Genomic DNA, 22,630 nt, shown 5'->3' with positions numbered 1-22,630 from the left:
CTGCAGGGGTGGCTTCTGTGAGAAGACACCAGGAGCTGCCCCCACATCGGACACAGCAAGTTCCAGCTGGCTCCAAGACGAACCCGCTGCTGGCCAAGGCTGAGCCCATCAGCAATGTTCGTGGCACCTCTGTAATAACAGATTTAAGGAGGGGTAAAAAACACTGCGCAGCAGCTGTGAGAGAGGAGTGAGAAAATGTGAAACAACTCTGCAGACACCAAGGTCAGTGAGGAAGGAGGAGGAGGAGGTGCTCCAGGTGCCGGCGCAGAGACTCCCCTGTAGCCCATGGAGAAGACCACAGTGGTGCAAGTTACCCCCCTGCAACCCTTGGAGGACCACGTCAGAGCAGATATGCACGCTGCGGCCCATGGAGGACCCCGTGCTGGAGCACATGGATGTGCCTTGAAGGAAGCTGCAGCCCATGGAGAGCCCGCGCTGGAGCAGGCTCCTGGCAGGTTTTGTGGCAAGACTAGTGGCCCACGGGGGACCCACACTGGAGCAGTCTGCTCCTGAAGGACTGCATCCCATGGAAGGGACCCATGCTGGAGCAGGTCATGAAGGACTGTCTCCTGTGGGAGGGATCCCATGCTGGAGCAGGGGAAGAGCGTGAGGAGGAAAGAACAGCAGAGACAACGCGTAGTGAACTGACCACAGTCCCCGTTCCCTGTCCCCCTGCGCTGCTCAGGGGGAGGAGGTAGAAGAGTCAGGAGTGAAGTTGAGCCTGGGAAGAAGGGAGGGGTAGGGGGAAGGTGGTTTTAGTTTTGTTTTTTGTTTCCAGCTATCCTGTTCTGTTATTAATTGGCAATAAATTAAATTAATCTTCCCCGAGTCAAGCCTGTTTTGCCCGTGATGGTAATTGGCAAGTCATTTCCCTGTCCTTGTCTCGACCCATGAGCTTTTGCATTGTATTTTCTCCCCCCTGTCCTGCTGAGGAGAGGGAATGAGAGAGCAGCTCGGTGGGCACCTGGTGGCCAGCCAAGATCAACCCACCACAGAGGAAAAGAGCAGGAAGTTCTTCATGTAAGCTGCTATTCCCGGGGTTTTGTAAAAACAAGGGCAGTTCTTATTCCAATTAAAAGGCAAGCAGCAGGGATGCTGAGACAGTCTTAGTAAATTGGTATCTCTGGTCTCTGTAACTGTGTTAGATCTTCTATAAGAAGTGGTTTGCCTGAATATTTTGTCTCTTCCCCCACGTTTTTGAAGAGCACAACTGTACTTACCTCAAAATTACCAGCAGGAAATAAGACGTTATTCAGCTACTAGACTCTGATGTTTTGTCATTTCCTATTGCACGGCAAATGTTTGAGAACAGTCTTTACTGTATCTGTTCCATTAAATTTTGGGTTCTTCTTGAACCAATTCATCCAGCCACAATAATACACCTAGTTGGAAATACCTTTAAGAAATAGGAGTGGTCCAGTGCTTGAGCGACACTCTTGCAGCACTGTCCGTGCTAGGAAGTGGGTTAAGCTGAAAGCGGTATTGCTAGCATGCAGAGAAAAAAGAAAATGGGTCACTAATTTGTTTCTTCTTTTACAGATACCAGTAAGTTAGCTGTTTAAGAAAGGGTCTGCCAAGTTTTGCATGAAAATTTTGTGCTTTTTAAGGTCTCCTGTATCTGAATTAAACACAGCCCATCTCTGTTTACTTAGATTGTGTTTTTTGGCGGGGTATGGGGACCAAAGCATACACTTAGCTAGTGCTCAGTTGAGGCATTATAAGGGAAAAATACTTGCAACACCTGGGAAGGAGGAATATGCCACTCTGTAGATCTTGGTTGTAAAACTCTTTCAACTTCCCAAGCTTAGCCTCTCATTTTTATAATGCATATTATTTTTTTGCACCTTTTAATAGAGGGACTCTATTTGGGGGGGGGGGAGGGGGGGTGTTAAAGGTGTTACCTGCAATATGCATTTGTCCTTTGTGTAAAGTACAGAAGCATTTTATGGTATCTGTATTTATGTCTGGTCAAAGGCAAGAAGGCTGTTCATAATTTTTGTCACATTGCATACTTCTATTGTAACAGCCTGTTTACATGTGACAGTCAAATGCAAGTAGAAAAAACTGCATGAGTGATGTATTGTGAAGGGATAAGAGAGATTTTTGCTAAGCCCTCAAGTCAGTTCCTTGCAGGCTTCATTTCTACATTCTACCTGTAGACTGGTTCTGGATTGGTTGTACACCAAAATGCTCAACAGGCTTGATTTAAAAAATATATATAAATTGAGGTCAATAAGACAGTTCATACTGAGTTCAGGAAGATTTGTTTCAAGCCCTCAGGTCTTTGCTGTGTAAGTCTATACAGTCCTTGTTTGTCAGTTAGTTTCTGTTCTTCCCATTTTACTGTCTTCTTTCTATAGAGAATGAAATATTCATTTCCTTTCTTTGGTGAGCCTTGTAATTTATCAGAATTTAACTTCATCTGTGGTAGGAAAAAACAATGCGGTTTGACACCGCTTAAAAACAATGATGTGCCTCTCCTTTGTCTGTTTCCTAGTCGGGCCTTAGTCTGGCATTTAAGTATGACCTTGCAACTTGGAAGGGCTTTCATCATCTCTTTTGTTTGACAGAAAAGCTGTGTCTTGTCAAAGAGTACAGAAGGCCAGCTGAACGTAAATGTCTCTATGTAGGTGGAAAGGGGCTGGAGCTTCCAGCGCTTTCAGCCTTGGGTCCCTCTTCTGCAGGAGTGCCCGTTGGGTTCCTGTTCGTAGAGGTCTGAGGAGGTGGGTGGCAGTCCTGTTTCTTCATTTGCACAGTATTTGAGAACAGACGGATAGCTCCTGGGCCATACGAACACCTGTTCAAGCTTCTTCTGCCATACTCGTGGTAATATTTACCTGCTCTAGTTCTCTCCTTTTGTCATCTCTATTTACTGTCTCTTGTTCACGTTCATGTTCTTTCTGCTTCTCTGCTTTCCCTTCCCCCTCTCTCCCATTTCCTCTTCAGTTTTTCCTTCCCTGCCAAGTCACTCCTCGTTTTCATTTTGCATGCTGCCTAGAATACTTTCTCCTGAGTCTTTTCTAATTCCCTTTTGATTAGCTTTTTATTTTGTGTAGAGATTGCATATACAGACAAGAATGCTTAGAATTCAGACAACTGTTGGATAGCTTCCTAGCACAATCTGAAGCTTGCATTCAAGGATTTATGCGTGCTACCAAAAATTGCCTTTAGGATAATGCAGAGAGATCCTGTGCTCCAAAGCACTTTGCTCACGTTAACTGGGTTCTTGAATCAAATATTGCTCAGGTGAAGTGGTAATAACATTGTGAAGGATATGTCTGCTCTGGTCTGGATGTTATTGCCATGTTGAGGGTGAAAAATCTGTCAATAAATCGATAATTTAATGAGGAGAATCAGTAAGAATAGGATCCCATTTCAGAAAGTTATTGAACTGAAATGGAGAATTTTCTGAATGAAGATTGGCGTAGTTCCAGTGCTGCTACCTGCCAGGAGATAATAAAATGCAGTTAAAAAAATACTGCTATTGTGAAAGAAACTCTGCAGCACAGCACCAGTATTTCAGCTTACAGAAAGGCTGATGCATACATTAGCACCAGGAATAAGTGCTATTTCATGTAATCTCAGTAGCGTTGTATGAAAAGGAGGGTTTAGAAAATATAGGAGTTCTCCCCAAAGCGTTAACGTTATTTTGGTGCTGTGAACACTCATAAAACCTTCAGTGGGGTGAGAGCACCAGCGAAACCATGCTCTTCCCCCCAAACAGGTGAGATTAACTAAAACTCCAAAGGGTGCAGTCCTTTTTATTCCTGTTTCTACATGCCACATTCTTAGGTGCAGAAATTCCTGTGTCTGCCAGTTATTTCCGTACTATCTACAGTCATACCAGCAAAAACAGCCTTTAGAATGTTTTCAGCATCTGCTCTGGAAAATCAAGAGGCTTCAGTAGGAAGACATTGAAATGATTTAGAATGCAAGTAGTCATTGTGATATCCTTGATCAAGGTGGCTATTGGCAGAAGGTGGCAGCTTTTCTCATTTGTTGGGAGTCTAACTACTTATAGATACATTTCTTTAAAAAAAAAAAGTATATATCCTCTCTGGTCTCTGTGTACAAATGACAAACTTCCCCTTTTTGCATCTGGTTCCTCCCATCCTGATCCACTTCATGCACATCCATGACAGAAAGTAGTTCTTCGTTTGCTGTAGCGGTTTTACAGCCTACGTTCTGGGGAACAGCCCTGCGCCCTCAGCCCCTTGTGTCTGCCCCAGGAAATCCTGTGAAGCGCTTTGGTAATTCCTATGGGTGATGTTCAACCTTACCTCATCTGAAAGTAATATGCAGCAGGAACTGGTCTACCGCAAATGCCAAGTCCTGCATGGACTCGGTCACAGTAGTCAGCAGTGCGCCCGTGTGGCAGCAAAGCCCTACCGTGATCTGAGCTGGGTTGGTGAAGTTGTAGCCACAGGGTTAAGGGAAGTGATTTTTTTTGCCTCTTCAGAACCCACGAGACCACATCTGGAGGACTGTGTCAGGTGTAAGAGAGGAAAAAGTAAATGTCGGAGATTTTATTTTTGTTCAGTCACTGCTTTAAAAACTTGGTGCATTAAATCCAGGTCTTGTGCTGCTTAGGTTGTATGGGTTTTACGTTCAGAAACCTAAGTCTGAAATGCACATTGCATCTGTCTGAAGAAGTTGGCTTTGATCTGTAGCTTTGCTTTCTTTTCCTTGCTCCCCTCATCAGGTGGACTATGAGGATCCCTTTGCAGAGGGACTGTTGCATTTACAAGGTTAATTGCTCATTTTCATGGCTGCTGGGGAAGAAGACAACGGTTGCTGGGGCTATGGCTGGTTGGCAGTTACCCTGCAAAGTTCAGTGCTTCAGGGTGTCCCCGTGAGACCACCCTGACTGTCCCTGGCTGGTCTTTCCTGGCTCTGACAGCTGGTTTCCAGTAACTCTTCCCAGTTATTGTCCCATTCTTCAGGGTGGAATAAAACAAAAACTCTCCAGGTGAAGCTGGTGGGATTCGAATCTCATCCATCTTTTCTGGGGACTTTTTAAAAAGCCTTTATTATTCTTGTGTTGCTACAGTGTCAGTAGCATGAGCTGCCATCAGTAGTATGGTCTGTGGGGTTTTCAGATCAGTTCCCCACACCTGTAGTGAACAGCAGTAGCACATCCCAGGCCGCTCCTGGAAAGCGTATCCTCAGTTCAGGACAACTTTCTGCATTTCAGTGCTTGCAAAAGAGATGCCTACGTCTGAACTAGCTACTAGAGGCCCCCTTTATTTACGTACCTCAGCGGGGAGCATTTGGTGACAGACATCTGTATTTGGTCAAGTGTCTTCCCAAAAGAACAAGTCTTAGGTGTCCCGTTTGTTGGTTTGACTTTTGAGAGCCCTTAAATAGGTCACTGGAAGGGTGATGAAAATGTTCAGGTAAAGGATAGTGTCTTGTAACATGATTTCTCGATGTTTCATTGAAGAAGCATTGAAGCATGGAGCAAGACTTCTTGGCTAAGACCTTGACTGACCTTCATCCTGGTCTTAAATGATTTCTAAAAACTCAGTACTGCTGGAGCATATGAATCTAAACTATGATGGCACATGGGAGATGTCTATTGCAAGAGAGCATTTCTGATACATAGAATAGCAGGATTTATTTCGATACATATATGGAGAGAGAGAGAGAGAGCAATGCCAAAAATTAACTGGAAACAGGATTTTAGGTATGGCAAGAATTAGAAAAAACTGTATGATCTGTTGCACTACTCAAGCTGATTTACTGGTTTCTCATTATTGGGGAAGGGAAGGGCAAAATGCTAGTTTAATTATCTCAATGTTAAAAACATAGCCAAAAAGATCTTCTGTGCAATAAATAAACATTTTCTAATTTCAGATTACTTTAGCACCATGAAAAAGTACTTTCTCCCCTGCTCCAGGCAACTTCTTAAAGTCAGGACCTCATTTACTCAAAAATACTTTCTCTTTTTACAGTATATTCACTCATCAGGCATAATTCACAGGGTAAGTGGAAATAATATAAAAGATGTTTATATTCTGATAATGTGAGTGGTGTTTGTGTATAAGCATGCTCATAAATATGCCTGAAGTTCTATTTGTAGTGTCTCTATTTATAGTGTTTGATTATGCCTTTGGTTTCTTGTTCAATAGGAACAAAAGGTGGTATGGCTGCATCAGTGTAAATTGGGCACTCAAGTTGCACTAAATACAGATTGGATTTGGATTTCTTAAATTACTTTGTGAAGTTGAGTTGTAAGTTCCCACAAAAGCAAATAGTGTCTCAACTGAGACGGATGAGAGTTTTTTATGGCTTTTTTAAAAATTCAGATTAAACTTTTAAAAACGATGTTTAAATGTTGTTTAAACACTATGTTAATGTCCAAAGTTGTGAAGGGAATGAAAACTTAGAAACTGAAAAAATAGTCCAAAATTTTAGAGCCTTGAAAACCTCAATTTTTTCTCAGAGAAATGAAGCATCTGATTCTTTTTGAATCCCTGCTGCGTCTGAAGTCCACTTAAAATCACTTTTGCACTGTGAAGAAAGAGTTCTGAATGTTGCCCTCATATGGTAGCAAGCAGCATCACTTCCCCAAAAACTGCATCAGAACAGTAGAAACTGGCTGTCTGTAATAAAATATCACGGGTACTACAGAAAGTGCACGTTGTATAGTAGCTTTAAGCTGGACATGGAAACTATGCAAACTGCCAAAATAATGTAATAAATTGATATTTTTATTTCTACAACTGCTGTGATCATGGTCTAAATTTACAGTTGCTTAGACTTTTTCTGAGCTCCCTCTTGATGGCTCTTAAGCTTCATGGTTTCATTACGGTTCTTTGCACCAATTTGTTTCGCTCCAAGGCCCCTCTGATCTTAAAACGTATTCGTACAAAACAGCTGGATGCCTGTTAAAAAGTTCAGAGGGAAGATTCCTCTAAGCGTCTTGTGCTAAAGTGACAAACAAAGGTTTGCAAAAGCTGAAGAAAAATTTATATCTGATTTTTTTCTTTCTCTTTATAACTGTGAATGTCTAAGAGTAACTGATGGTGCAAAATCTTAGTCATTGCCAGTACTCTTCCCTTTGCTGCTAAACTTAGAAGTACAAATTTTGAAGGTCATTAGAAGTCTCTACAGGAGCTAAAGAGGCTTAAGAGAATTTTTTTTCATGTTGCAGTCTCCATTCAGCTGACTTGGTTGGGAAATTGATTTTCCCACAGAAGAGAGCATAGGCTTTTATGTAAAATTTTGTTTGATTCCTTCGGTACTCCTTCTAGATCTATCAGGGTAGGGAACCTTTTTAAAGTATATTTTGATATGCGATGTGTACAGTCCAGAAATGGATATGTGAATCCTTAAGTTTGTGTTGTTAGTATTAAATGCAACAAATTTATGTCCAAACCCCACTCATAGTAAGATGAGTGAGTTCCTTCACTGGCAAGTATTTTCCTGACTTTTAGCAGAAAAAAAGTTGATTTGTCTGGGGGGAAAACATACTGGGAAAAAAGCCAAACATATTCAAGTTTGTGTCTTTGTTTCTGTTATTTGTTATATTTAATTTTCTAATTTAGATTTATGACATGGTTTTACCTGTTGCTGTTCTAAGTAGTTGTATGAAAACCATTAAACCTAAATGAAAGAAAGAAAGAAAGCATGCTTTATTGTGCTTGCTGTAAAATAAATAACATCCATTTCAAATCTGATTACAGGATCTAAAGCCTGGAAACTTGGCAGTAAACGAAGACTGTGAATTGAAGGTAGGATACATTTATTTTCTAAAAACAGTTAGATGTATTAGAAATACACCACAGAAGACAACAGGTGCAACAGCTGTAGACGTGCTGGCTGGTTTCAGTGATGGGCCAGGCTTCCAGCCCACAGGCTTTGAGGAGTTACGGAGAAATAGGGGAATGCTGGAACACAGAAGGGAAGAGGATCAGATGGGCAGTGGTAACAATCTTGAAAAAAATTACAAGAAACTGCTCCTCATAAGTATTTTCCCATTTGTGTGACTTCAGTCACCACAAGAATAATTAAATATTTATTTAAGAAATAAAGCCCTGAGTAGTGAGAATCTATTCACCTCCTATTTGTATGTCCTTGACTGACATAAATGTGCGTTTCATACGAATGGCAGAGGCGATGATCAGTTTCTGGGATCATTCTAGAGCCAAGCACAAGAAGTGGCTGCACTTCAAGCTAGAAGCGTTGCCCAGGATGTCCCGGCTGAAAACATCCAGTCCAGATAGGACACTCCAGGAGGCTGGTACCTAGTGCTAATAGGGAGAAATGAGGGTTGACTCCAAGATGTAGGGGAGGATTTCTGGTGAGGAAGTCAGTGCCGCAGGTTACTATATTCATGGCATCGTTGGAGCAGTTGGTGACTTTGGTCCCTCCAGCTGGGTGAAGGGCAGTGTAAGAACTGAAACTGCTTCTGCAGGTTTGGCGTTGACAGAGCAGTCCACAGCACAGCTGTGTGCCCACGCCAAGTGCGTGTGCGTGGTGGTAGTAGTCAGCCTTTTCCCGTGTGATGTGTATGTTGCAGTGAATACCGGTATATTTTTATCCAGTCACTCAACGAAAAATACTTTTCAAGAAAAAATCATGTCATGGTTACAGTCAGATAAAAGCTGTAATGGAGAAATGTTTTTATGATGCGTTGCAGCTAATCACTTCAGAGAAGCATGAGAGGAATCACATACTGCTCACCACGAACAAGAACATCTTATTTCTTTAAAAGTGATTCCTTCTGCACTGTTACAACTAGCAGTAGTATCAATTGCATGTAGACTACAGTGTATTTCGTAGCAGGCATATATCAGTTCTGCTTGATTTTTGCTCTTAACTGAAGTAGTGAGGAAAAAAAATCATTAAAGGGAGACAATTCCTAATTCAGCCTCCTGCAGTTCAGCTATGAGCTGTTTCTGTTGCTGTGCTGCAAGACAGTTGCACTTTGTGGCATTTCTTGTATTACCTGGTTGCTGCTTCTCTGGCGTGGGGCAAGTATTGGCATGTACCATGACTCCCTTTGTCCTACCCATCAGGGCTTCCCTCGAAAGATGGGCAGGAGGACGGTCCACACCTCTTCCCAGTATGGAAACTGGGCTTAGCTGGCATGCACTCTTGGAGATTGGGACTGTAGCAGCCATTGCGGAAAGTCCTGAAGTGTAGATGTTGCCACTTCCTTGGAAATGTTCTCAGTAGAGTCCATCTTCTCCTGTATAATGTTTGTCACCTCTATCCTCCTTCTGAATCATTGAACTGAAATACTGAATCTGTCCAGTTCTGACAGCAGTTTCTTACATGTATTAGAAATCTTCCAAAGCCCGTTAGAGTGGATAATATTTGTACTTCAGAAATAATTATGCAATGTACCCTGACTTAGCAAAAATGCATCTATTTGGCTGTGTAGAATTACTTTGTTATAAAAAAGCCAATTATTTATTATTAAGTAGAATTATGTGGTACTCTGCTTATTTTAGGAACATAGTTTATTCTCTTGAGCATAGAGGTAGTAGCCCCAGACTGCTTCCAGTCCCCAGTGAATTCTATTCTTGTATTTTAATAGATCATTATCAATTTTTAGAATTGTTTTGTCAGCTATCTTCTCTTAGCTCTAGCAATCTGAAAGGCTAGTCAGGGTTTTTCACTTAATAACAAAATCAAGCTACGTCTTCTGTCCTGTGCTTGAATCATGACTGGCCTATAAATCCTCACAAAACAACAGTAAATTTGAATGGGGACTTTTGTGTCTTGATATGTAAGTACATTTAGATCTTATGGCCAAGGTTTCCTCCCTGAAAGAGACATAAGACTTCATGGGAGTAGTTCAGTTATGTGAGAATTTCAGCTTTGAATAAATATAAAAAGTCTAACTCTACAAGCTGGGAGATACAGAAGAAGATCAAAGGTTGCGAAGCACTCCCTTAATTAAATAAAATAAAAATTGATGCAACACTGCAAAAATGTTTTTTACCATATCACAGACAAATTATATACTTTCATGTAGCTGTTGTAATACAATTTTTTGCTCTTTGGAGACTGACCTGAATGTTCAGGGTCCTGTCATTTCAGAATTTCCCTATCTAACACAAAAAGCCATTGTCTCCTCCTGGCTTGTATGTGGCCGAACGGTGAATGGGTCCCAGGGTGATAAGGAAAAAAAGAGAATATAGAAAAAGCAGTTGTACATGTCGTTGTCCCCCCGTGCAATTACATTTTGAGATGCAGCCCAAGTCTAAGACATTCTTCCATGATATGATCACTGCATGTCCACTGTATCTCATTTAACACAACTTATTTTTCTGTTACCTTGGACATTTTTAAGCTTTTAGATAAACTGAGGCAAATAATTCTGTATCAGAACACAATGTTGTGAAATGACAAGGAGAAAATGTAGCGTTAAGCTTTAGTTTTTGTTTCTTGACTCTCAGAGTGAAATTATGCTGTCCCTGGTTGTACGATAAGCTCTGATAAAATATGCAGAAGAAAAGTGCAAATTTGCAATTAGGAAATAAACTGGTTGTCAAAAGGCAACTCCGGTCTATAAACAGAAAGCAAACTATAATATGTTGAGAAGTGTGCATAAAAAATATTAAGGCGAGGATTTAACTGGGATCTCTCTTACACTGAAGGAGTTGAACTGACTTCCCCCACATGCATGCATTCGGGTGCAATGGGCAGGACGTGACCCTGCTCTGAGACTGCGCTTCCAGAGTCAGTTTATGCGGGCACGGGACCGTGCTGCCAGGGATAGTCCAACCCTTTTCCCCCATGCCTGTGCACTCGGCAGCTTCCCTTGCATCAGCTCCAGTGGCGATGAGGCTGTAGGCAAGTTGGAACAGTTCCTTGAATTGGTAATTAATTAATAAGCAATCAGTTTTCTTTTTCACAATGAGCTTTCTGGCTCCCTCGTCTGATGCTCTCAGCTGCTACATAGGAATCGGAAAAGTGACAGTGAAGGGTGCCTGAGGGGAAATCGCTGCCCTTTCTGCAGTCTTGAAGTTACAAGTTATTTTTGTTAGGGTTATTGAAGCAAGTCAGGAAAATTCAGTTTGCTGAGTAGAAGGGAAGCTTATCCTTGAGGACCTGAGGGGAATTTGCTCTCTCTTTCATAATTCCTGCATTATAAAAAGGATTTTCAAACTTGCTCTGAAAATTGCTTTGGAAGTTCCAGCTGAAAAGTTGAAGATTGGCATATGAGAATAATAGTTTCATGTGAAGATTGTTGTTGAAGTGGTACCATGTTAATATTAAGTACTACCAGGATACACTTGTTCCTGAGCCTAATGAATATGTAAATGAAAAGAAATCCTTAAGTTAATACATAATGCACAAAAATTCTCGCTGTTGTTTTCTGCTTTTATGACAATACAAACCCAAATTATATTTTAGCTGTCTCCAACTCCAAGTGTCACAAGCCTTAGTATGGAAAAGGCCTAAAAAGCAGTGACAGAATAGATGGTACCACATGGGGCTTTTGATGTAAAACTTCCTTTTTAATTCCACCCTCTTGCCCCGAGTTACTGGGAAGAGAATAATGTGTGTTGTATGTGTAGAATAAATTTGAAAGCTGTATATAAAAGTGTATTTTGTTACTGCAAATATTTTGATTCCAGTAAATCTTCAGTGTGCAAAGTTCTGAGGGGTAACTTTGTCTGTAATCAATTGTATTTTATTGGTAGGAATAAAAATCTCTCCCTTGGCATCCTATTCCTGTTTTTAAATTGGTAGGTAATCAGCAGTTATGGGGAAGATGTGGAAATGATGTTTCAAGTATGGCAATAAAGATAAGCCATAGCATTTCATACTCTTGATCTATGAATGAAAATGTAATTTTCCTTTCTGCTAGTTCCAAGGAATGATGAAACTATCCTGAAATATTTTAAAATGTTTAATTACAGAGAGCATTACAAAAACATCACTCTTGGTATATTAATGCACAGGTGCTCCTAGTAAAAATGTCTGCCCTGTCAATATATATAATGAAGCCTGATACACATGGAAACTAGTGGCTGTTCATGCAAAGCTACATATTCAAGTATCTGTGGATGATGATGATTTATCTTGAATAGACTTTACTTACTCAAGACCCTTGCTTCTTGTTAGAAGCATGAATTTCCTGGTAAACTATGAACTGACTGTCATTCCAGGAGTGTTCCTCGCTGTTGGCCGGATCTTTTGGCACCATCTTTTGAAGGTCCATACAGGTGGGCCTTTACGTTAGCCAATTTTGTAGAAGTTGATGAAAGGCTGTAACGTTCATTTTTAATCTTGCTGCTGTACACATTGCTATATCTAGAGATAAATATCCGAGAGTCTTAGAAATAAGCTGAATTGTGCATAATCCTTTAAAAAAATTGCATTGACCTTGTGTTTCTTACAGAGGGTTGTTCTGTAGTTGACGCAGTAGGTTGGGGAAAACTCAGTGGGGCTAAACAATCATAATTCCCTACTCTTACTGTATATTTTCGATGTGACCTAGAGGAAGCTTTCCCTTATATAGAAGCTCATAAAACAAAGATAATGATTCCTCCTTACTTCAGAATATTATTGGAACACACTTTTCAATAATTGTACCACCTGGGATATGAGAGCAATGAATACCATCTAAAATGGGTACTGTTCTTTTAGCCCTAACAAACTACGATACTCATTCCATGGCCAGGGAATTTTTTGCATTGAATGGGACCCCTATCTTTTTAATTAATAATTGAAGAATTTATTCTTTTCTTTACTGGTTTTACAGCTTTTAGTGTTCCTATAGGAGTATCTAACATGGGGAAAAAAATCGTAAAGCTTCTTGCTACTTCTGTCTTGATTTTTCAAATGAGAACAAGACACCTCAATGAGAAAAAAGATGCAAAAATAAGCCAGTCTCTGCAGAATGCTCCAATTCTTTTATTTTCCGCATTTGTAAAGTCTGTATAAAACAGATAACTAACCGTCTGATCAGGATGTTCTTTGTGCTTCCACTACAGATTCTGGATTTTGGATTGGCGAGGCATACAGACAGCGAGATGACTGGTTACGTGGTTACAAGGTGGTACAGAGCCCCAGAGGTCATACTCAACTGGATGCATTATACACAAACAGGTCAGCATCTCTTCGGAAAGTCTTAACAGAGCTGAAGCGCTCACTGAATCAGACAACATATAAGCAAGTCTTTGTTTCTGAAGTGAATGAGAAATTGGAGGTGGAAATGACAATATAATTATGCAAAACTTCCTTGTAGATAAATTGCAGGTAATCGTTTGGTGGTTGTGAGTTTGGGGGCTTTTTTGTGTATTTTCTGAGAGTAACAGAAAGCGCCAAGGTGGTTGGAAAAAAGCGATACAAATGTATACAAGTGTGACAGTCTGGTCTATGTTCTTGTGTTCTGCACTGACTGTCATCTTCCTGCAAAGACGTGCTGATTGTAACTCAGATAGGGGAAAATGGCAAGAGGAGGGAATTCAAGTAATACTAGGATAACTATGGAAGTTTTTGAAAGCATTGAAAATTTATTTCCCACGTGCATCTACCTGTTACTGAGAAACTGATTCTGCATATTATCAGATTATCTCCAGTTTGCTAATTAGAAGGGCTGGGAGTTTTACCTATACTGTTCATCATACTTGGCAAGGCGCCCATTTATTTTGTAACGGGCTATAAAGGTAAACTTTACACTTCTTTAAAATATGTTTTAAATGAAACTTTATGTATGTTTAAATGGACAAGTATTCAGCAATTTGATGTAACTGTTGGTCTTTTTTCAGTTGACATCTGGTCTGTGGGCTGTATAATGGCTGAGATGATAACAGGGAGGCCTCTGTTCAAAGGAAATGATCGTATCCTTCAGTGAATTTATGGCACTAATGTACGAAAATGATGAGAAGCTCTTATGTGATACAGTAGGTCTGTTCAAAACCTGATGAGCATAAATTGAAATGAATAGTAAAATGGCTTGCACCTTTCTCATTAATTGGTTATTTGATATCTGTACCACTTTTGCACATCTGCAAATTAAAACGTGTATTAATGAACTTTTTCAATAGAGAAAGAGAGGTGATCTTTGAATCACATCTCCAATCACCAGGTAAAAGGTTCTGTGATGATAGAAATGCATATTTTGATTTTTTTTTAGTAATAGATTCCACAACTCCAGAATACGCACAGAAGATTCTGCTGTAGTATACGGACTTATGTGCACATGCTACTCCATTTCATGCTTTTTGAGACTTTAACCAAAAAATGTTATGTAAGTAACATGTAGTAAAATGTTTTAGATTTACAGAAAACATCTAGTCTGATCATTTCATTGCTGAAGATTTCATTGCTGAAGAATTAAGAAAATAGTTAAGATTAAGCCATAATTCAACCTCAAGGGATACTTCATTGGCAGTAGTAGTTGTGATAGTTAATAGAGGACGGCGTTAATGGAAGAGAGCAAGAATTTTTTACTTTCTTTTTTCGTTTCACAGCTTTGTATGTTTGACAGCTCAGCGTAATCATTTTGCACTGCATTTCCCCTTGCGGAGTTCCAGTCAATAAATTGCTTATCTGCAAATACCTGTTTACAGAATCACAATTGTTTAATTTTAGTTATATTTGTATTTACGTATTTACATGTAAGATTAGGACTTCCTTGCATGTATCATATTATTCTCGTTTTGTGAGGAAAAACATAAAAAAGGAAAATTGCATTCACCAAGTGGTGATGGGGACTATGGAAAAGCAGAATACATCAAATTATTTCAGCTGTACATGTTTTAAGTACACATTAGTTCTTAACAAGAAAATACTAAAATGCCTGCCAAAGAACAGCCGTTGACTAACATAGCATTTCTCAACTAATGCTAACCTTGAGCATTCTGGTACATAAATAAGGAAATCAATGAGTCATAATTTTCAAGTTGCACTGTAAATGTAAGAGTAGAGAAGCTAGTATTTTAGTCATACTGGGTTTTGGAGATTTCAGAACTATTGGCTGAAGTTCTACGTCCTGTGTTACAAAGGATATTACCCCAGCATAATAGTCCTTGCTGGCCTTTGAGTATATGAATCGGTATTACCTATTGTCAGGGAAATGCAGCCATGGGTTCAGCTGTGGGTAGGTGAATAAGAAAACAGGTAACTTAAGGGATTTTTGTTTTAGTAATGCTAATAGGTTATCCTCCAAACTTGGTATGGGATTTTATTTATTTATTTATTTCATCAGTGTTACCCACCATTGCCTTTTTCTGCAGAGGTTGGTGGAATCCTCGTGTGCCGAGTGCTGATCTAGCTTCTAGCTTCTCATCTGTTGCTCTTAGCAGAGTAGCAAACGAGTCACAAAGGTGTTCTTTGTAGCATTAGCCTCCTGTGAATATGGTGTTTCTTGCTTGAAACAGCTAATATTGTTGCTGATTAATCTGTGCTGGTTTAGGACACAGAAGACTAGGGAGAGTTCTGATGCATTACCCCAATGTCTACAACATCTCAGCATCTGGAATTGAGCTAAGTATGTGGGAAATAAGGAGGAGAGGGATTAAATTTTTTTCCTTGAAGTTTCTCAATATGGAGAAGAACTAACACAGACCGGTTTCCTCTGATTTTTGTTCCATTTATCGCACCACTTGATGTTCCCTGTGACTTTTCCTGCCTTTGCATCACCTAAGTATTGGATATACCAGGGCAATGCATGCAATACATGGATTGTTCAGATACTCCAGATGCTCCAATACTCTTGCACTGATTTTGACCAAAAATATAGAGGAGACCTGATGATACTAGAGGAGTTTGCAGATGATTAAATTATATGTTACCAAGTTACAGGATATTTTATTTCAGGTGCTTTCAGTATCTTTGCCTTTTGCAAGAAAAACGGAGAACTTTCATCTCATCTTTTTTAAATCTTTTGTTCAGTCCTTGCATTATGGTTTTTGCTTTATTCTCCAATAGTGAAGAAACTCACAATTTTTGCAGGGTGTTTAGTTTTATGGTGAAAGACTTTGTTCCTTATTTCTGATATTCAGATCTGGACCAACTCACAGAAATAATGAAAATAACAGGTACACCAACTCAAGATTTTGTTCAAAAACTGCAGAGTCAAGATGTGAGTATTCCGCTTTGTCAGTTGGTTTTACATGTCTTAATTTGACTTAAGCCATGCTCAGTTCTTAGACTGGCTGAGATAATATGTATTGACTACTGAAATGACCCCTGATGGTACATCTCTGCCCTGAAGTGCTTTGCACACCCAGAATAGTTACTGCAGATTAAGGGGGCACAGAAAATGATCAGGACACTTGAAAAATCTATATATTTAAATACTTCAAAGTTTCCAGTGTGTACCATATAAACAGTTGAGCTGATGCATTACTACCTTTATCGGAAACGTACTGAACACATTAATCTATTCAGAAAACCCAGTTGTTCTGCAGATGTCTCTGACTTTGTCTTTCCTATTCTTGTGTGGATGTCCTTCTAGAAACCTTAGGCCCCTACTGTAAAAAACCTAAAATTCATCATTAGACTAACTATACAATTTAAATACTAATGAATTACTGTATAAGGTTCACTTCTAGAGATTCCTGTAAACACACTATGACATTCTTTCAAATTATGCATACATATTTATTCTAATTAATATATTAAATATTTAGCACTAATAATTAAAGCTTTACATTATCATTTCTTAATCACCGTTTTAAGGCTTGATTTTAAAAAAAAAGTTCCTTTCAACAAGAAGGTGAATATAATCAGGGTTTATGACCCCCAAAAAATCCATTTGTGCAATGTGCTATCAAAGCACTGGTGAGTTACCTATTAAGCATGTAGTTAATGTTGTCACATTGCAAAGGTGGCAAAGGTCTAATTTAATATTCATGTTTCTTTTAAGGCAAAAAACTATATCAAAAGCCTCCCAAAAGTCCAGAAAAAAGATTTTGCATCCATCTTGAAGTATGCAAATCCTTTGGGTAAGACAGTTTGTGTGGATGTGTACAATTTGTCTTGTTCTTGTGTTTGCATTGGAGGCAGCAGCAGTATCAGTCCTGTGATAGGTTATGTGATGGTTCTCATACTTTTCTATCTCTTGCTTTCCATAATTCCTAACTTTGATTTTAGTGGCTGAACTTTGCCAAGTTTAGACCCTGCCAGGAATCAGATGTTTCTTAGAAGAGTCAAAAAATAAGTTTTTGTGTTGTAGGCTCCAATCCAGCATCTGCTTAATGATTTTACTGGAGCAGCTTTCTCAAGAGCCCTGGGAAATTAAATATATGTAATAAATTTTTCTGTGTATTGTATTTGAAATATAATTCTGAAAGCTCAATCTGATCTACAGTAGAAATGCAAGCAAATAGAAAGCTGACATTTTAGTCATGGAATGAATACATCCTGAGAAACATCTGTGCATTCCTGAGAAGCACTGGCTTGGATTTGATAGATATAAACAGCCAGAAGAGCATACCAAGTGTGCATAACTGTGACATGACTCGAGGCAGCCAGAGCTCTGAGGTGGCTCTGCCCAAACTTTATCCATTCCCCAGTGACCTGAACACTCACAAAGCCAGTTTTATTAGAATATCAATTAGGATAATTGAATCTTCTCAATTTAAGGAGTTAAAATTGCATGTTCAGATACAGTAGAAATAAACATGATTAATAAGCAGCTCTTACCCTGACTGCATGGTTAGCTAACTGACCTTCTCAGCTACATCCAGCTCTACACATTTCCATTTACTTTTAAGGACGTTTCTTTCTAGAGCGTCTGTGCCCATCTTGCTGCTCCTTATGTAGAGAACAACTAACTGCTCATGGTCTGGGAGAGAAGGCTGGAGAGAATCCATGATGTGGCAAGCAGCATAGCATCCTGTCCCACGCTGCTGCCTCTTCCTTTCAGCTGCTCCACCCAACCCAGGAACGTTCTTTCAGGATAGAAAAACAGAATAAACAAATCATTCATCATCTCTGTTTACACTAGCCCATTTTGACAGTCTAACAGTGAACCTGATCCAAAATCCACTGGAGAGGAACATACAAGATTTTCATGAATTGTTTTGGCTGAGGTCAAAACCACATAGTAGATAAAGTCAGCACTGAGATTCTGAGCATGGACAACTGACTTGTCTTAGTGAACTTCAAAGTGTACTTGGGCTTGGATTTGGTCACACACAGAGCAATTCTCATTAGCTCTACACCCACCTGTTCATTCTGCTGCTGTTAGGTTGTGATATACCTTAGAACCACAACACAGTGGCGGCAGTGATGAAAGACACCTGGGAAAGCCCCAAGCACAGTGGTCCTGGAGCAGAGAAGTTATTAGCTGAGGCGATGTGGCTGTATTGCATACAGAAGCAAGGGAGCATCTCTGTATTGCATCAGGCTTTGTACACACCCCAGCTTGCTCACAACACTGTTTTGTCATGCAGACGGGCCCCACTGGCTACAGAATGAACACCCAATGATTCTGCTTTATAACTCTGTGTGTTTATTTGAAATATCTCCAGGGCAACATTACTGTGTACAAGCTGGAATCAGTGGCATGACTTGAATGTACTGTTTGTTTTCTGTTCAATAGCTGTAAACCTTTTGGAGAAGATGCTAGTACTGGATGCAGAGAAGCGAGTCACAGCAGCTGAGGCTTTGATGCATCCTTACTTTGAACCAATTCATGACGCTGAGGAAGAAACTGAAGCTGAGAAGTATGATGACACATTTGATAACATGGAGCTTCCGCTAGATGAGTGGAAGCGTGAGTTTAGTTTTGTGATGTTTTAAAAAATGACCAGATAGAAAGGCCATCCAGAAATAGGAATATTCCCCTTTACAAGTTACTTTCTCTGCTTTTGAGGGAACAGAGTAAGTAGACAGCATTAAGATAGAGAAATGCTATTGATAAGCCAGTGTTCCTCTTATCAAGTCCTCCTGGAACAATCCCCAAAGGTTTCTTCTCTGCCTCCTAACAGACGCTCTTCTCCTCCTTCTCCTCATGTGTCTGTCCTCCCATCTTCTGCAATGTGGGAAAGAAACCATTTCTGTAACATGTTCCAGTGGATAGGACAGGCAGATTCCTCACCTCTTGGCTCTATAGGACTGCTACGGTTGCTGGCCTTAATTTTAAGTTAGGTTCTCTCAGGGAGAGAAAACATATCTATCTCAGCAGAGATTTAAGTCTGAATCTAGTTTTCATCTAACATCAGAGGTTTGTATTTTGGCTTTTAAGTGAGGACTTGTCCTTTAAAGCTGATGTGCTCAGTAGCTCTTCCTGAGGATATTGCCCCCTATACTGTAAAGTCAATGCTTGCATCCCTTTGAAAGCACCTATAACATTTCAGTATTGGGCTGCTACTTCAAATCTGAAATGGTGAAAAAATGATCCTTGATTCCCTTACTTTTTGTACTCTTTCTCTCTTTTTTGCCTGAAGAGGTCTCTCTCTTCCTGACCTAGATCAGAGCCTAACGATGCTGGGGGTTGCACCTTGCTCATGTCTGTGCAGCTCCTTTTTTGATTAGACCAGCAACACTATGTTTATTCTGTTGTTTTGCAGGCATTACATACAAAGAGATACTGAACTTCAAGCCACCACAGACATTGGAGTCAAAGGAGACGGCGGTGTAGTTGTATGACTCAGTCACTTCACAAATCAGAAGAAAGCAGGAAAGTTGTAAATGTTTGTGATATTTCAGGTGTATAAAACTTTTATAAATAAACTGGATGTAATCTGTTTCATCTGCACTGTAAGAAAGAGCAGTGTCTTTTACTCTGCAAGTGGAAGTCGGTGCCTTTGGAAGTAGCATTTCAAAACTGTCCAGAAACTTATTCTTGCCTACGACTTCTTCCTTCTACACGAAAGGATTCAGACTATAATAACCTGTTGCCATCCTCAAAAGAGCAGGTAGGACTAATTCTTCAAATCAGAGATCAGAAGAGTACAAGTTACCACCCTAAGCAAGCTGAGACACAGGGCATGTCAGAGATGTGCCATGACTGCTCTCCAAGGCCATTGAACTGTCTTGAATGCAAGAAGTATTCATATGACCTCCTGTGGAATATTTCATCTCAGTAAGATGCCTGGGGAGGCTAATCAGCTTCTGCTACCTCAGCTAGTGCAGCGGGTAGCAGAGACACAGCCCAAATGAATGCCTGTGTCCTCTGTCCTGTGTGAGTGGAGCAGAACCTGAGATCCAGCCATTTTTTACAGATCTGGGCAAGAGGCAAGAAGCAGAGAAGTGTCGACGTCCTAGATTTTTTCAAAGTAACCAGCATAGCAGGACAAGATTTGACAAACGCACCAGATGAACAGATGCTAGACAATCACTGTCAAGGGGTACAATTTTTTCCTCTGAATACAGTGCAGTCTCTTTGTGTAATAGACTAGGGATCAAGGATTTCCAGGGAGAAATTCTTAAGACTTTCTCAAATTTTGTAATCTCTCTAGCATCTTAGTATTGAAATGATCACTGAAACAGTACATCTTCTCAGAGGATGTACTGGTTATAGAATCAGCAGTGCTGGTTTTAGAAATAAAGCTGCACACGGGTCACATTATAGAAAATAAAATTAGGATAAAAATGCTACGCTGCAGCTGTTCATTGAGAATACCTGCAGCAAGCTGTTTTGTTCACAGTGTATAGAGGTGTTGCCAGGTGCAGAAAAACAACTGTTCCTTTTTTTAGCCTTTTGAACTCATCTTACTTGGGGGGGAAACTCTCAGACCTTCTGTTGGGAGGTGCCTTACCAGAGGGAGTCAGCTTCCTGATGGGATGTTGGTTAGACACTTCATGAGTTCCTCTTACTGTCTGGGTTCATGTATTGTATTTTCCTAGGTGCTTAGTTTCTAATAATCTCTCAGAGGTAGGAAAAAGAAATTGGCAAACCTTTGGTGTTTGGAATTTCTTTGTGAGATTGCTTGTCCTTGTTAAAGGTAATCTCTCTACAGTTGACTATTTGAATGTGGATTATTCCCAATGCAATATGCTGTTGTGTGTTGCTACTAAGTGAAACAGTTGTGAACAAAGATATTTGGTCTTAGCAGGTAATAACTGAAAAAGAAGTAAGAAATGACTTGGGGGTTTTTGCTTTAATAACCAATTTAAACAGAAGTTTAATCAAGGCAAAGTTGTTCTGTTTCTTTCAATGAATGTTTAAGTTAAACACCTGTAAACATTAGCATTTGTTTAAAAATTGTGATAAGCATTGATTAGCTGAGATGGGCACCTAGAGAGACTAAATGGTAAAAGAAACCTTGAATTATTGATGTATTTGACAAGTCATTAAAAACTATAGTTTCAGGAATGCATGCAAAAAAAGCAGAGAATGTAATCTGAGACAAAACATTTTTCCACACTACAGGTCACTGAGGAAGGCACACTTAAGAGTCATACTCCATTTTGCACTATTGACTTTCTGCTTGGACTACACTTTCATGTTAAATAGGAACTGGAACTTTATTTTTTACTGAATAGATGTTTTCTCTTTTAGGATCATGCCCTGTGGTCCTCTTAAAAGTCATGGGAGAAGAGTGTCTATTAGAATTGGTGGGTTTGATAGAGCCAGTCAAGGGCAATGGCAGAATGTCACAAACTTCTTTGAAAATGTTCCCTCTGTATTTTAAATGGAAATCCAACATCCTAAATTCTAGCAAATGTCTGAAGTCTTGAGATAATGCAAATGGCTCAAATGTTAGCCTTCAAGGGAGCATGTGTTTTCATTGAAAAACTGGTTTGCATTGTCTTTGTAAATGCCAACACTTCAATAGGCATTTTTGATTCCCCCCGCTTTAGCTTTAGTGAAGTCAAGCCCTAAAAACCTCCACTGGCTGAAGTGAACGTTTCCCTTCGTAATCTTGACATAGTATTGGAGAAGCAGCTAGCCTGGATGAGAAAGACATAAGAAGATAATGTTGTTTTTTTCTAGATATTGGGAGAATACAGAACTCTTAAAATAACTGAAGAGAAGACCCTGATGCATGTGCCAGCAAAGACAGAAGTACTGCTGTGCTGTCTAGTCAGCAAACAGTCTGTAAGGTAAAATAACAAATGTGGAAGTTTGTCACATCTTGGCAAGATGTTTCTGCTAGGAGATTGAAATCTGCAGAAATGGCTCCAAACAGCAATAGAGATTATTAGTATAAATAGCTCATTAAAAGAAATGCAAGGTGAAAGCAGAAATATTTTGCATGAGATGGGAGGCAGCTGCTGCTTCAAAGAGGGAGACAATATTTCTTAAGTTTTTATTTGCTATTTCTACTGGTGCTAAGCAACTCAGGAATAAGAACCCAGTTTCTGTTTGCCTTAAAGAGAAATGTAAATCCGTTCTGCATGTACTTGAAATGTATTGTGAAAAATAAAGGTTGGGGGTTTGTTTTTTACACAATAATGGTCTTATTTTCCCCATATGTATTCCCAAATGTATAATCACTACTGAAAATAGTATATTTGGTATAAGGGAACTGTATGAAACGTAATATTGTAGGTACATTTCATGTAATATGAGCTGCTGATGTAGTTTATTTTGGAAGTCAGTCAGACCACAGAGCCTAACCTTTCTCCCATTTTCCAAACTTTGTCAGCCATGGAGCTGATCTGATTGTCCTACTGCCACCTAATTATTTCTTAACAGCATGTTGGGATTTTACCAGACATCTCTGCTTTGTTCTGAAAGACAGCATTTCAGTCCTTAAATGCA

General features: G+C 39.7%; 1 protein-coding gene across 4 annotated transcripts in view; it reads left to right on the top strand.

The window, feature by feature from the left end:
• Positions 1–22,307, top strand: part of MAPK12 (mitogen-activated protein kinase 12) — a 44,135-nt gene extending 21,828 nt beyond the window's left edge. Inside the window, exons 5-13 of one of the 4 annotated variants that reach the window (XR_012042363.1) lie at positions 5,955–5,984; positions 7,689–7,736; positions 12,960–13,074; positions 13,737–13,808; positions 15,975–16,054; positions 16,841–16,919; positions 18,521–18,694; positions 19,491–19,838; positions 21,860–22,307. Coding sequence is in view for 3 of the 4 variants with exons in the window: in XM_072860719.1 (XP_072716820.1) it covers positions 5,955–5,984; positions 7,689–7,736; positions 12,960–13,074; positions 13,737–13,808; positions 15,975–16,054; positions 16,841–16,919; positions 18,521–18,694; positions 19,491–19,561 (669 nt within the window). In the remaining variant the exon portion in view is untranslated. Of the gene's footprint in view, positions 1–5,954; positions 5,985–7,688; positions 7,737–12,959; positions 13,075–13,736; positions 13,809–15,974; positions 16,055–16,840; positions 16,920–18,520; positions 18,695–19,490 lie in introns of all 4 variants that reach the window. The other 3 variants (XM_072860738.1, XM_072860719.1, XM_072860728.1) reach the window with 3 other exon arrangements.
• The last annotated feature ends 323 nt before the right edge of the window (positions 22,308–22,630 follow it).

This window comes from Ciconia boyciana, chromosome 1 (genome assembly GCF_034638445.1).
Source record: "Ciconia boyciana chromosome 1, ASM3463844v1, whole genome shotgun sequence".
NCBI lineage: Eukaryota > Metazoa > Chordata > Aves > Ciconiiformes > Ciconiidae > Ciconia > Ciconia boyciana.
This window is presented reverse-complemented; position numbering and strand designations above follow the sequence as displayed.